A 14,335-nucleotide genomic window follows, 5' to 3' on the forward strand; every position below is an offset into this window, starting at 1 on the left:
TTTGCTCAGCTTCTGTTATTCTGCTATCTAGAGCATTTTAAAATATCACCTACTATATTATTCATTTTTGACTGACGTAGCTTTTTGTTTTTTTTCCATTTTGACTCATATTTTATTGTGCTTTGCTGTCTACCTGTGCTATCATTTCTTTGAACTCATTGAATATCCTCATCATAGTATCATTAAAGACACTATCTGAATCTGGAAACAACTCAAGTGCCTGAGAACAGATGACTGGTTAAAAAACTGGTACATCTACACAATGGAATCTTATACAACTGTTAGGAAAGACGAAGTCATAAAATTTGCCTGTAAGTGGATGGCCATGGAGAGTATCATGCTAAGTGAAATCAGTCAACAAGAGGGACAGACATAGAATGACTACACTCATTTGTGGAATATAAAATACCGCAATATGAGACTAACACCCAAGGACAGTAGAGACAAGGGCCAAGAAGATTACTCCATGGTTGGAAGCCAGCCTCATGAGCTGTGGGAGAAAGCAGCTGGAATAGAGAAGGGATCACTAAGTCAGTGATGGTGGGAGGGATCACTCAGGATGGGAGATATGTGCTGAAATAGATAAAGACCAAACATGATGGCCTCTCATTATCTGTAATCTGCAAATGCAAACCATAATACCCATAAGGGGCAGGGTGGAGGGAGAGAGAGAAAGAGAGAGAGGGAGGAAGGGAGGAAGATAGGAAGAGGAGAGGGGAGGAGAGGAGAGAGATTGTCTGCCATAGAGGCAGGGAGAGGAGTGGGACTGGGAACATTGGTGATGGGAAATGTACACTGGTAGAGGAATGGGTGTTCAATCATTGTATGACTGAAACTCAAACATTAAAGTTTTGTAAGTGTAGCTCATGGTGATTCAATAAAAATAAATAAAATAATTAAAATAAAGACACTCTGAGGACTTACTGGTGTTAAGTCTTTGGTGACACAGTTTTTGCTTATTGAGCTTGGCAGGCTAATAGTTAGATGGTGAATGGTTAAAAGGGTCTTTCCCTATTGGTTATATAGTGTTCTTGTTATGCTGGGGCTGAGTCCTTAGAGTCTCTGGAAAATGCTGGGGGTTTAATCTGAAGGTTGCTCTCTGTCTCTACCCATTCTCACAGGATGACAGGAAGAGTAAATGTGAGCATCATGTAATTTGTTGAGTAGATCCATTAGTATATTGTTGTTTTAAAACATATATATAATATATACACATATATGTGTAGAGGGAGAGAGATTGTTGTCTACTATTAATGATTTTGCTGTTCTGGCTTCATTTCTCACTAAAACTACTATGATTTTAAGTGAATATATAATGCTGAAATTAATAATGCTGAATGAAAGTAAATTTCTCATGGTGAGCAAAGGAATAGGCAGAAGAAAACATCCATTTATTATAAATTGGGAAGAGCTAAAATGAATACTATTGTATTTGCCATGTTTAATGCCTTACAGACTTTTGAAGAACATTTATATATATATGATCATATGGGTATGTTAATGTCAAAGTTTAATTATGCTCTATATACTTTAAGGGTATAACAATCTCAAGATATGTTAAATAATTGTAGAAAAATACATAAAAATTTGATTAAACGAAATAGTGTTGTGTGATTGAAGTAAGTAAGTCATTTACTTTTGGAGAACTCCCTGATCCATAAAGATGATTGTTCACTGAGGTATTACAATCTGCTTTCTTTCTCTGACACATTTGTAATATTAACAACAAACTGGATAATAATTTTTAGAACCGAGCTTCTAATGTACACTAATTTTCCTATCTTTTTTCTAATAGGTTTGCCTCAGACCATAAATACAGATATTTTGTCTAAGGATATAGACACTGGGAAAAATCAGAATTTCTCCAGTTTTGATGATACTAAGAACAGTAGTTTAGGTGACATGTTCTCCCCTGTTAGAGATGGTAAGTCTGTTTAAATCTTTGGATCGTGTTCTCTTGCTTTTAGCCATTTCTATTCTAGCTTAAAAGCTCTGAGTATTAACTTCAGTCTAACTGTGTTCATGACAGTTTGCTAATTTCCTCAATCACCAGAGTGGTTTCTTTTCCTTTGCCCTTTTATTTCAAATGTTACCATTCTAGAATGTATGCAGGTAATTTTCACATGTTAGCATTTCAATTTCCACAGGAATTTTTTGAAGTTTTGCCTCCATGGGCAATCTTTTAACTGCTTCTCAGGAAATCTTGGTAAAATCTTGAACATGTTCATAGACCAAATGTTATCTTATTAACATAAAAAAATTAGTGTTAATATTTAATTACTGTTAAATGTTTTCGTGGAGAAATATGACTAGGTGATAGATTGCCCCATTTATATTTAATGTATGAGAGTAACCCTTCCTCCCCTACCGCCTGCCAACTGCTGATAGAAATTTGCATTAAAAATTATATATATATTACATATCTGTACTACCTTGATAAATGAAAACATATATCATTGTAGACAATTATACAATAGCCACATTGCCTATGTTTTTCTGTTTTGTTCTGACCATTTTCTTAAATGTTAGAATCGTATTACTTATCGCCATGCTGTCAAAACTAGATGGGTAAATTTCTAGACAATAGTTTGACAAACTGGCCTGTTAAATAGACTGTTAAATTGTAGAAAAGCCTGTTTCTACAGTTTTACCCAAGGAAATACTCAGGGTAGACCATAAAGATTAATGTTTGCTATTTTATTAAGAATAATGAAAAAGAAGGGGCTGGAGTGATAATATAGTGGGTAGATTGCTAGCCTTGCACGAATCTAAACTAGGTTTAATTCCTGGCATCCTGTGTGGTCCCCCGAGCACCACCAGAAATGATTCCTGAGTGCAGAACCAGGAGTAACCTCTGAGCATGACTGAATGTGGTCCAAAAACAACTGAACAAAAAGATCCCAAACCCAAAATGAGAATGAATCTAAATGTCAATTGCAGAATATTTAAATTGTTACATCCACTCATAATCTTATAAAAATTTTTTTACATAAAATGGTCTGTTTTCTACATTGAATTTCATAACCAGAAAGAATACATATATGATGATACAAGATTGCTGCGTGTCTTCTGCTTTACTCCAAGCAGAAAGCAACTACTTGAGTTTTACCAGTTCAAGTTCCCCTATCTCCCACTTAATGAAAAAAAGGATTCATTTCTTTCAGGATGAAGAGAGTTCAGATTACCTAGTTAAAGATAAAAGAGAAAGGATGTGTGTGCAATGCAGGGAAAAATAATTTGGGCTAAAGTTGAAAAAGATTTTTGAGATTGGTACCCAGCAGGAAAGTTTTGGCATGACAACCAATGGAGTAACTTCCTAATTTGAAGAATGTAGGAAGGAGTTTTGGGAGAAAAGTTTAAGTTATAAATGAAATCTTTAATAGCTCTTAAGGTAAAGGAATTAAGGGTGAATCCCATTTTAATTACTTTGTTTTTAACAAGCCCTCTTTAATTTTTTGTTACTTTAAAATTGTGATTAGAAATTGAGTTATATGCACTTCATTTATTATATATTAATATTAATTAAAAAATGAATGTTAGATGCAGGTACTGCTTTTCAATGTCTAGAGATTTGTGTCTTAATTTCAAGATGCATCTCTAGGTGAAAGACTTTAATTGTGTTTCAGTTTCTTTATGTAAGAATAAATAAGAATGGTTCTGCTTTTGTTTAAGAGGAAACCTCTCTTTTTCCTAACTTCTTCAAATCTGTGTGTGTTGTTCAGTTATTAGGTATACACACATATATAGATGTACAGATGTATGCATGAATGTTGGATATCATTGGTTTGTCCTGCTCTCCTTGCAACTAGGAGCTTAGGTTTATCAGTCACACCCATCAAAGTGCTCCCAAGTCACTCCCATTCCTTTGTTTATCTGTAACCACTTCTACCAGTTTATCTGCTCTTCCTCTAATCAAACTCTGTTAATTTGTAAGGTCAGACCCTGCTAGGACAGTGTAAGTTAATATTGTCTTTCTCCTCTCTTATGTCTTTTGAAAAACAATATCCTTTTTGTATGGACAAACATGAATGATAGTTCTACTAATTTGATAATCAACTTGATAGTCTGTTAATTTGAATTTCTTGTGAATTTTTTTGTGACTTGCAAATTATTTTAAAATTTATTTCCATTGATCTTCAAAATAATCTTTTGAGATGATCAGGGTGCTGTCTCATTATAGGTGTTGAAGCTTAATGACAGTAAAGGTTTCTTCAAGGTTACAAAATTATTAAATTGTATAGATTACAGGGACTGGAGCGATAGCACAACAGGTAGGGTGTTTGCCTTGCACGAGGCCGACCCAGGTTCTATTCCCGGCATCCCATATGTCCCCCGAGCACCGCCAGGAGTAATTTCTGAGTACATAAGCCAGGAGTAACCCCTGTGCAGAAAACTGGAGTCCAGATTTCTGAAGCCTATTCCAAGTGTTTTTAATAGTATACCTTCCAGCCTCATTAAATGACTATACCATAGAATTACCTTTTTATATTTGTACTGTGCATGAAACTGAAAGAATAAGATGGGAAATATATATATGAGTACTAGTTTAAACTTCAGTCATATGTTTTCCTCAAAATTCTTGAGTCTGAATTCCTTGGGGAATGAGTGGGAAGTCTGAATTGCTGTGAACTTTTTTTTTCTCAGTTTTTAAAACTCAATCTACTAATGTTGTTTCAGATGCAGTAGTTAACAAGGGAGGTGATGAGTCCATAGGCAAAGGAGATGGTAAGAATTGATTGAAGTACTTATATAAAAATTAAGTGATCTTGTATGATCTAGTTTGTGTAATAGATTGCCTAGACATTATTAAGTTGGAAGAATAAACATCATCTCTTAATTTTGGGTTAAGAATCCAGGCCTACAATATGGGTTCGATCCCCATTGACCCATATGGTCCCCCGAGAACCACCAGGAATGATTTCTGAGTGCAGAGCCAGGAGTACCCCTGAGCATTGCTGGATGTGACCCAAAAAGCAAAAATAAAATAAAATAAATACTTTTTTTTAAAAAAAAGAATCCAGCCTAGCTTAGCTGAGTGCTTTTGTTTTGAGATCTCTTTTCATCAGGTGTCTGCAGATTGCTGTCATCTTAAGACTTGAGGAGACAAGACCCTGCTTCTGAACTTGCTCATATGACTCTTAGCCAAAGTTCTTGCTCTGTGGGTCTCTCCATATGGCAGTTGACATTGTGACAGCTAACTTCCCTTAAAGCAAGAGAGGAGACTTGAGCAAATGGAAACCACAGTGTGTTTGTGTCCTAGTTTTGGGATTCACATCCCGACACTTGTGTCTGTATTCTCTTTGTTAGAAGCAGTTACTTGGTCCAGCTCATTGAAAGGGAAGGAATTACTCAAGGATATGTTTCAAAACAGTAGCCATCTTAAAGGTGTTATCAAAATATACCGTGTGTGTGTATGTGTGTGTGTGCAATTTAATAATTGAACATTTCATTAATAAAAACACTGACTAGAGCATTTATTGTGTTCTGTAGTTTTTTAAGTATCTGCACAATATAGTATCTCTAGTACAGTATCATCATACATATTTATAAGATAAGGAAACAGTTTATACTTTTTTGCTTAAGGAAACACATCAAGTCAGAGGTGTAACTGACAGACGGCCTTCTGACTCCAAATCCCCTCTTTCTACCATATTACCTGTCTATCATGTTAAATCCTTTTCTTAAATATCCAGAATTAGGTAATATCATAAGCAAATGCAGTGTTTTTCTCTTTTTTTTTTTTTTTCAGCCCTTGATTTTCTACCACAGTTGAACTCAGTATTTCCTCCAAGAAAAGGCCCAGTAGCTTCAAGCACTTCAGTATTGCATTCTAGTCCTCTTAATGTCTTTATGGGATATCCGGGGAAAGAAGAAAATGAAAATCATGATCTGACAGCTGAATCTAAGAAAATATACTTAGGAAAACAGGAATCTAAAGACTCCTTTAAACAGGTATCTGCCTGAAAGTGATTCTGAATTGTGGTTTATCACTAGCAAGCACAGTGAAGCAGACTAGTGGATGTGTCCTAATTATTGATAGTGCTGCAGTGATTTGTGATAGTGTTGTGGTGTGCTCCAGCTAGGCACAAAAATATTAAATGGTGATGTCACACTGTCACACTGTCCTCCCTTTGAATTTCCATTGCGACAACAGAAAGTTTTAATTTGATGATTAAGTCATTCAGCCTAAGTTTCGGAGTAAATTGTCAGAAAATGAAACTCATCATTATTACCTCTTTCTATGATACAATATCTTATATATTTGTTTTCATATTTTTAAATTTTAGAACTATAATTGAAAATGCACAATTAAAAAAGTTGAGCTGTCTTTGACCTATTTTCCAAATATTTCTAACTAGTTCCCACATGAGAATTTGAGAAATATTTTTTTTCCTGTGATTATTATTCGCCAAGCACCCCCCCACCGCCCTCACCCCACCCCAACCACTTAATTTAAACATCATGGTTTACAAAGTTGTTCATGATGATTTGTTACAGGCATTCAATATTCCAAGACTAGTTCCACCTCCACTGTCACCCTCTCTCCCCCATTGTCTACATTTTCCCAACTACCCCTCAAGCCTGCCTCCATAGTAGACCCACAACAGTTTATTTTATATTACAAAAAATGTTTCCATAGAAGAAAATTTATGGGAAATGTACCTCATAGTGGGGAACATTAAGATCTTGTCTGAGAGTTTCCTAAGCTATTGTTGCTAGTTAAGCCTTCTATGTCAGTATTTTTGTTAGTTGAGATTCATTGGCTTCTGTTACATCCCATCCTATGTCTTTGACCTATTGGGATCTCAGTGTTACAGAGTTTGGATATTGTTCCAGAATATCCAAAATACTTAACAGAGTAGATTGGCCAGAGGCATGGTGGCATCTTTGAGCATGGCAGCAGCTGCCAGAGCTTTGTTTTAGAGGAAACTGACCCACCCCAACTCTGAGATAGTTCCGGGGGTCTCAACTTGGAACAGGTATCTGAGAAATTTTTGTGCCTGGTTGATCTCCTTTGAGGTTTACTTATGAGTCTGAAACAAGGCTGGTAGATGAAATTACATGGCAGCAGTGGTGAGATATGAGCTGACTATTATTTTTAATTATACTCAACAGCAAATGCATAGTAAGTGGGCTTTTCCTCATTATGTTATACAGATATTCAATCTTTGACCTATTTTTCAAAGGTAATTGAAAAATAGGTGATTTACTTTTGCCTGGAGTCTTAGCATATTTTCCTTTTATATTCTCTTCTTTTCCTTTCCCTAACCATATCTAAGATAAAATCAGAAAAATAGATACATAGTATGTGAGTAATATGGGTAAAGACAAATGATATACTGATTGTTTATTTTAAATGTTAAGTTTTCAAAGTTGATCTCTGGTGTGGAATCTGGAATTCTTAATACCTCTTCATCTTCTAACCAAACACGAAGTCCTGAGAAATTTGAAAAGGCAGAGAAAGAAATTGACCAAATAATATGTGAACCCACAATCAATGGATCCTCGACTCCAAGTAAGTATATAACATGACTTCATGTTTGAAAGGATTGAGTTGAAAACGTCATAATTTAACTTGGAAAGAACAAATAGAAGGACTAAGGACTATAAAACTTCAAGAAGCTTTAATTTCATGGACACTTCCATCCTGCAATCTTCTTACAGAAAACGATGAAGTGTTTATGAATGGGTAAATTCAGCCACAGTGAATTTGTTCTCTTGGTGTGGACTTTATTTTCAGTCAAATGTGTCATCTTGGTGGATGAGAGGGGAGTGAAGTTTGCCCAAGAAACCTGGTGGTGCTCCAGGGTTACACCCAGTTCAGTGCTTAGGAGTCTCTCCCAGCGGTGCTCAGAGAAGACCAGGCCATGTGGTGCCAGGAATCAAATCTAGGCCTTCCGGCACAAAATGCATGTACTCATCTCATTGAGCTCTCTGATTTCAGATGAGTTTTGCTCTTCTATGGCACCTGCAGGATGATAATGTAGAACCCTTTGAGAATGCGTCATCAGCTATCAGAATTGTATTTTTCTGAATTAAAGTCCTGTCCATGCCATAGGCCCTAAAGACTTTATCCGGTTTATTAGGTTCAGCTCTAAGAGTTATCTATACAAAACAACTCTTTGTACAGAAACAGCTCCTTTATATAGAAAGCTATTTTTTTTCTTTAAGACTTCTGTGGATATATTGCACTAGCTTAAATTCTAGGACTTTGCCTGCAGCACTATGTTACTTCTATATTTCTTCTGTTTGTTTTTAATAGTCTTGGTTTATTTAGTTTGTGGTGCAGCTTGTCACATTCATCTTTTATAAAAGGAAATGGTTCAAAGATTCTTCAAGATTAATCCCTCTGTCATATGTTATTACATTAGACAGTTGGCAGTTTATATATATAGATAAATGAGTATCAGAAATAATGTTATAGAGAGTTTCTGAGATTCGTATTCCAGTGAATTTTTCCAAATGTCACAGGAACATGTTCTTTACTAGTATTTTAAGTTTTCTCACACCAAATCTTATTTAGAAATGTTTGATTTCTCTCATCTAAGCTGACTATTAATATTTTTTCCATTTTTTATTTCAGTTCCAAAGATAGCTTCCTCTGTCACTGTTGAAGTTGCCAGCTCACTATCAGAAAAAATAGTTGATACCATTGGAAATAATCTGACAAATGCACCGTTGACATCCGTACAAATCCGTTTTATTCAGAACATGATACAGGAAACATTGGATGACTTTAGGTAGTAATTGAGAAAATTATTTCTTCTTTCTAAATCTTCGCTGGCTTTTTTTTTATTTAGTGTAAAATTAGCACTACAAAGTAATATTGGTGAAAACTGCATCTACCTAGATTTTTTGCCCATAAAAACATAGAAAAAAATGAGTATTGTTGAATTTGATGTACTGAATTTATTAAAGATCATCCAGAAAAAGGCATATTTACCTGGGAGTATTATTAAATGACTTTGCCTGCAACCTGGTACATACCTAGGCTATTAGCATGAATTTTTCTTTTCCCCAGGCTGTGTACAGATTTGTACCAGCTCAAACAGGATTCTCACAAGCAGTCTTTGCATAGTATTAATTATACTATGAAATAATGTAATTAAGATTTTTAAAGGAATGCTGAATATTTTCAAATAGAATGCTTTTAGTCTATTTAATTTAAAGGTCTTGCCAGATCTATTTTGTTCTCTGATCTTTTGAATTTTAAATATTATGAGAATATGTTTGAGACAACTGCTTTCTTTTACTTAGCCTCAATATATTTTGGAGACTTTAAAAAATTTTTTATTTTCTTGGACCATACCCAGGAGGGCTGCGGGCTGCTCCTAGCTCTGTATTTGGGATCTCTGCTAGGGGTGACCTGGGGACCATGCAGTGTGTAGGGTGGAACCCATACCTCCCACATAACAAAGCTTGGTTTGCATTGTCTGTTTGAGTTCTCTCTCTCTCTCTCCTGCCCCTGGAGGCTATTTTCAATTACTAGAATCTTTTTTTTTTTTCTTCAACTTACTTATTTAGTATTAGCTTATATCTGGATTATTATGAGTGTGAATATGAGAGAGGACGTGAAGTTTTTGTTGTGCGGATTTCATTTTAATGTTAAGTATTAAAATATGTATTTAAAAATGCTAATATACACTTTCCTTTTAAAGAAAAGTCATAATTTTGGTATTTATAGTAATATGTGAAACAAGACGTAACATGCCCATGAGGACCTTATAGTTTAATTGGAATCAGTACATGTTTTCATAATGTGGATTAATTCATTTGTGATTGGCAAATAGGGCAGTGATGAGATTGTGATAAACAAGTTTCTTGGTTCCCATAATAGCAGCTAAATGACGCACGTGAACACGGCTGATAAATGAACACGGCTGATGAAGCACATGAACACACTGAAGGCAGCAGCCAGCACCTCAGTGTCTTCCTGTCCTCAGCCTCCTGGTTTGCTGGTGCTGTCATGGCACGTACTTAGTGATCCTCCCCAGCGATTAGCATTTTTTCTTACTTCCGCTTGACAGCATCAATCCTTCCATCTTCTTTTACCTCTGATCAAATGACAATCACTTTTTTTTTAAAGTCTTATTATTAAAATTTAAACTGTGCCACTTTCTTATTTTATTTTTCAATTTTTTAAAAAAATTGATTAATTATCTGTGATTTACAGAGTTGTTATTGAAAGCTGAGTCTTAGGCATACAATACTAAAAATGCAAAAATCATTCTGTTACATATGTAGCACTGTCGTCCCATTGTTTATCGATTTGCTTGAGCGGGCACCAGTAATGTCTCCATTGTGAGATTTATTACTATTTTTGACATATCGAATATGCCACGGGTAGCTTGCCAGGATCTGCAAGTGTTTCTTTGCTTTGACAAAGTTTAGCAATTATGACTTCTTTCTTGGACTTCTACCAAGAGTTAAGTGATGGGATCAGAGTAGCCCACAGGAAAGCTCTATAATATACATTGATAATTTTCTAGCTTATAAGTTCTGTGGTGAGTCACTGTTTCTTTTATTATTCTTGATAATGAAAAAAAATTTGACATGAATTAGTAGCATTTTATTGAGTAAAAGCTGTGCCATAACCACCCTACTTCAAGAATTAATGGTGGAAGTATTATTTAATAGCTGAAGCTTTGGTAATATTTGAAACATTGCAACCTAGTGAATTATTTATGTTTCACTGCAATATAAGCTTGTGTTTCTTAAATGATAATTTCTATTTAAGGGGATATGGTATAGTGGAAGTTCCAGAGCATAGATACCCTGGGATTGTATTCTCACCATTGTTGATCAGTTCAGTGGCTCAGTTATTGGTAAAATGAAGGTTGTACTTGCACCTTGTTATGAAAATTAAATGAATTCTTACATTTAAAGTACAAAGGACAGTGCCTAAGAGTAAGTAAATGCTAGCTACTTTTTTATGATTTATAAAATTTATAATGGTATAATAATTGTAACAATTATTCATAAATCTTATAATTTGAAATAATGAGAAATATTCAATAACTTGAGTGTTAAAGATTTGATAAAACTTCTAACAATTCTGTTTTCTTTCCCTAGAGAAGCTTGCCATAGGGATATTGTGAATTTGCAAGTGGAGATGATTAAGCAATTTCATATGCAACTGGTAAGTGTGACAAATTATATTTTAAAGTAATGTAGAGTTGTGAATCTAAGAAATTTATCAAAGAGTGATATATTTTTACTTAGTTTTATCTAGTTGCTAAGATAATTTTAAGAATTTAGTAAGGAAAATGGACTTTTGTTCATTCATTTAGTTCCTTTATAAACCTGTGATAGTTAAGGCTTTTTTCCCTTTAGCCATATTTTTCCTCAATAAATAAAAAACTCCCCAGATGTGCAACTTCTCAGCCTTCCAAATACATAAACTTTATCATTGATCTTTCATTTGTATTAGCAAAGTAACAATCATGGTTAAGTACAAACGAGACATATTCAGCTCCTAATTGAACACAAGAAATGAAAGCTCAAAGTATGTAAAACAACTTGACAAATAAAAGTGAAATGCCTATAATTTTAAAAGTATTTTCTTTTTCTAGAATGAAATGCACTCTTTACTGGAAAGATACTCAGTGAATGAAGGTTTGGTGGCTGAAATTGAAAGACTCCGAGAAGAAAACAAAAGACTCCGAGCCCACTTTTGAAATTTCAGTGAATGCCTTAATGTTTTGCAATTCAGGATTTTCTGGCAATACAAAACTAATGAAATCAGTATTGTTCTCATGGCCTCTGGAAAAAATTTTTTCAAGTGAAAGGGAGATGGGATTTTTCACCAATCTTTATTTCATCTTTTCTGTCAAATATATTTATATTTTTATATTTAAAACTGTAAATATATATCTGCTTTATAGGAAAGTCAACAGGCTCCTTATTTTACAAAATCTTTAGCTCCACTAAGTGCCCTTTTTCATAAAGATAATTTTCAGGAAAGTAGACTATATGTTTTTAGTCATTTTTAAGCATTTGTGATTGACAGTTGCCTTTCAAATTGTTTTGAATATTTGAGGATTACAGCGTTTTGTATACCTTCTATTTTTATGGTCAGAGTAGTTTTGAAATAACAGTTCGTGGTTTTTGTAGTTGATTAATAAAACACAAGGTTGATTAGTAATCATTTTTTTTTAGAAAACAAAAATGGAACATTTATTCATAATTCAAAAAAAGCGACTAAGCAAATAGGAAAACACTAAACATAAGCAAACCAAGTTCCACCCCAGACCATTTCTCCAAGGCTGCGGTGTCAAATGACGTGTGCAGCAGGACCCCAGGGAACCTAGAGGGCTTCTCGGCGACGTCTCCGCTCTGGACTTCTGCTGCGTCTTCGGCCCCCTCCCCGCTTGCCCTTGGGAGGGCCCCGGACAAAGCACCAGTCCACGCTGATGGGCTGCCCCATCAAGTCCTGGCCATCGAGCCCCTCCAGGGCAGCCCGTGCCCCCTCGTAGGTCTCGTACTCCACCAGGGTGTATCCCTTCAGGTAGCCCGTTCGCCTGTCCAGGTTTAAGTGGATGTTTCTGATGTCCCCGTACTCCGCGAACTTGTCGTGGATGTCTTCCTCCGTGGCCTCCTCGTGGACTCCGGTGCCGAAGAGGATCCAGCCTTCAGCAGAGCGCTGTGGCCCGGGCTCGTCGCCGTCCTGCTCCACGCTGCCGTCGTCCGCTCGCGTCCGCGCCCGGGACCCCTCTGCGGCACCGAAGCCACGGCCCTTCCGTTCCTTGGCCTTTTCTTTCAGCCGGCGGACGCTCTCGTCCCCATCCTCGTCCATGGCGAAGTCCTCGCCCCCCGCCCCGTGAAGATCCAGCACGTCCGCGGTCTCTCCCGGACTCCTCGCAGCTCGTCGATTAGTAATCATTTTAACTGAAGTCGAGAGAACAGGCGGCCAGGCGGCCTTACCCGGGAGGGGGTCAGGGTGGCAGGAAAAGGCACGTGGGAGGTAAGGAGGGGGGTGGGAAGGGAAGGGTGCGTGATTCTGCTCTACTGATAATAGAGCTCCAAGGTCATGCCATCATGGATTTCATAGTCCCCCAGAGACACGTGGTCCTTGAAAATCGTGTACCACTTCTTTTTTTTTTTTTTTATCACTACAAATTTTATTCAGAAACCCATCTTTGTTTTTTTTTGTTGTTTTTTAAAAAAAATTCCCATTATGAACTTGTGTGATCGATCAACTGTGACACTTCCCAGCACTCGCGGTAGAAACTGGCTCAGAACCGGCCCGACCTCTCGCGGTCCCTCGAACGCCTCCGGTCGCGCTCCCGGCCGCCGCCGCCACCACCTCCACCGCCACGGCCGCGGTCTCTGGACCGGGAGCGGCGCTCGCGAGAGCGGGATCGCGACCTGTGCTTCTTGCGGCGCCGTCCGTACAGCTCCCGCCGCAGCTCGCGGGAGATGGGCTTCAGGTGCATGAAGTTGCAGAAGCCGCCCCGGGTGCACTCGCCCATCTCGTACTGGCGGCAGCAGGCTTCCCGGAAGTCGGTCACGGGCGACAGCTCGGCGTGGACGGGCTGCCCATTGAGCCAGCGGTTGTTCAGGTCGATCACAGCCTTCTCCGCGTCCTCCTCACGGCGGAACTTGACGTACACGTTCCCCACCAGGTGATCACCCAGGTTGTCGCACACGTTCATCTCCTCCACCTCGCCGTACTTCTCCTCCATCTCCGTGAAGACCTCCTCGAAAAACTCGTCATAGTGCTCCTGCATCTCGACATCGCTCACGGCACCGCGCAAACCGTCAGCAGACTGGGAAGAGTTTTGAGGGTTACGGTAAATGTTCAAGAGGGCAATGGTCTGGCTAAAGGTCGGCTTGTTGTGCAACCGAGAGCACCGGTCCCCATGGCGACAGGCTCCAATTTTGAAATAAAAGGAACAGTTGACTTTGTCTTTCTCGGTGCCGAAGATGGACGCCAAGTACTCCGCCATTTCCACCCGCCGCCGCCCGTGTACCACTTCTTCAACACGATCTTGTTCCAACGGGTTCCCGTCTGGGCCGCAATCAGCTTCTTGAGGTCGCCGATGGTGTCATCGGTGTTGCACTTAACACGGACTTTTTTGCCCAGACGGTCGTTACACACAACCTCGATCAACCGTTCCGTGCTCGAATCGCCTGGAACCTGCCGAAAACACAAGCGTCATATTACCTGTACATTGAATATAACATTTTTCTTGAAATTTGGTTGAAATTTGGATAAAAATTATTACATTTTTATCTGTTGCATTTATGTTATTGTTTTGTACTTTTGGCAGATATTTACTCATGCTTGATATTTTTTTTGCAAAGTCTACCTACCAAAACTTTTTATAAGATT

The 14,335-nt window shown here is 37.7% G+C and overlaps 3 protein-coding genes across 3 annotated transcripts in view; 1 reads left to right on the top strand and 2 right to left on the bottom strand.

The window, feature by feature from the left end:
* NEDD1 (NEDD1 gamma-tubulin ring complex targeting factor) overlaps positions 1 to 11,716 on the top strand; it is a 40,871-nt gene extending 29,155 nt beyond the window's left edge. The window contains exons 9-15 of the mRNA XM_055118185.1: positions 1,796 to 1,924; positions 4,678 to 4,725; positions 5,750 to 5,952; positions 7,366 to 7,516; positions 8,585 to 8,741; positions 11,074 to 11,140; positions 11,574 to 11,716. Coding sequence (XP_054974160.1) covers positions 1,796 to 1,924; positions 4,678 to 4,725; positions 5,750 to 5,952; positions 7,366 to 7,516; positions 8,585 to 8,741; positions 11,074 to 11,140; positions 11,574 to 11,678 — 860 coding nt within the window. The 3' untranslated portion in view covers positions 11,679 to 11,716. The remainder of the gene's footprint in view (positions 1 to 1,795; positions 1,925 to 4,677; positions 4,726 to 5,749; positions 5,953 to 7,365; positions 7,517 to 8,584; positions 8,742 to 11,073; positions 11,141 to 11,573) is intronic.
* Positions 11,717 to 12,306: 590 nt separating this feature from the next.
* LOC101559284 (RNA-binding protein 8A-like) lies at positions 12,307 to 13,000 on the bottom strand. Its single transcript, XM_055118187.1, has one exon. It carries the CDS (start codon positions 12,881 to 12,883, stop codon positions 12,308 to 12,310), a length of 576 nt encoding a protein of 191 aa, XP_054974162.1. The 5' UTR covers positions 12,884 to 13,000; the 3' UTR covers position 12,307.
* A 90-nt stretch (positions 13,001 to 13,090) lies between these two features.
* LOC129399119 (splicing factor U2AF 35 kDa subunit-like) lies at positions 13,091 to 14,015 on the bottom strand. Its single transcript, XM_055118186.1, has one exon. It carries the CDS (start codon positions 13,947 to 13,949, stop codon positions 13,236 to 13,238), a length of 714 nt encoding a protein of 237 aa, XP_054974161.1. The 5' UTR covers positions 13,950 to 14,015; the 3' UTR covers positions 13,091 to 13,235.
* Between the last annotated feature and the right edge of the window lie 320 nt (positions 14,016 to 14,335).

The sequence above is a fragment of the Sorex araneus genome, chromosome 10, assembly GCF_027595985.1.
Source record: "Sorex araneus isolate mSorAra2 chromosome 10, mSorAra2.pri, whole genome shotgun sequence".
Taxonomy (NCBI): Eukaryota; Metazoa; Chordata; class Mammalia; order Eulipotyphla; family Soricidae; genus Sorex; species Sorex araneus.

Coding starts and splice junctions, on each gene's coding strand:
- LOC129399119 (XM_055118186.1), bottom strand. CDS start 13,949: ATGGCGGAGTACTTGGCGTCCATCTTCGGCACCGAGAAAGACAAAGTC.
- LOC101559284 (XM_055118187.1), bottom strand. CDS start 12,883: ATGATTACTAATCGACGAGCTGCGAGGAGTCCGGGAGAGACCGCGGAC.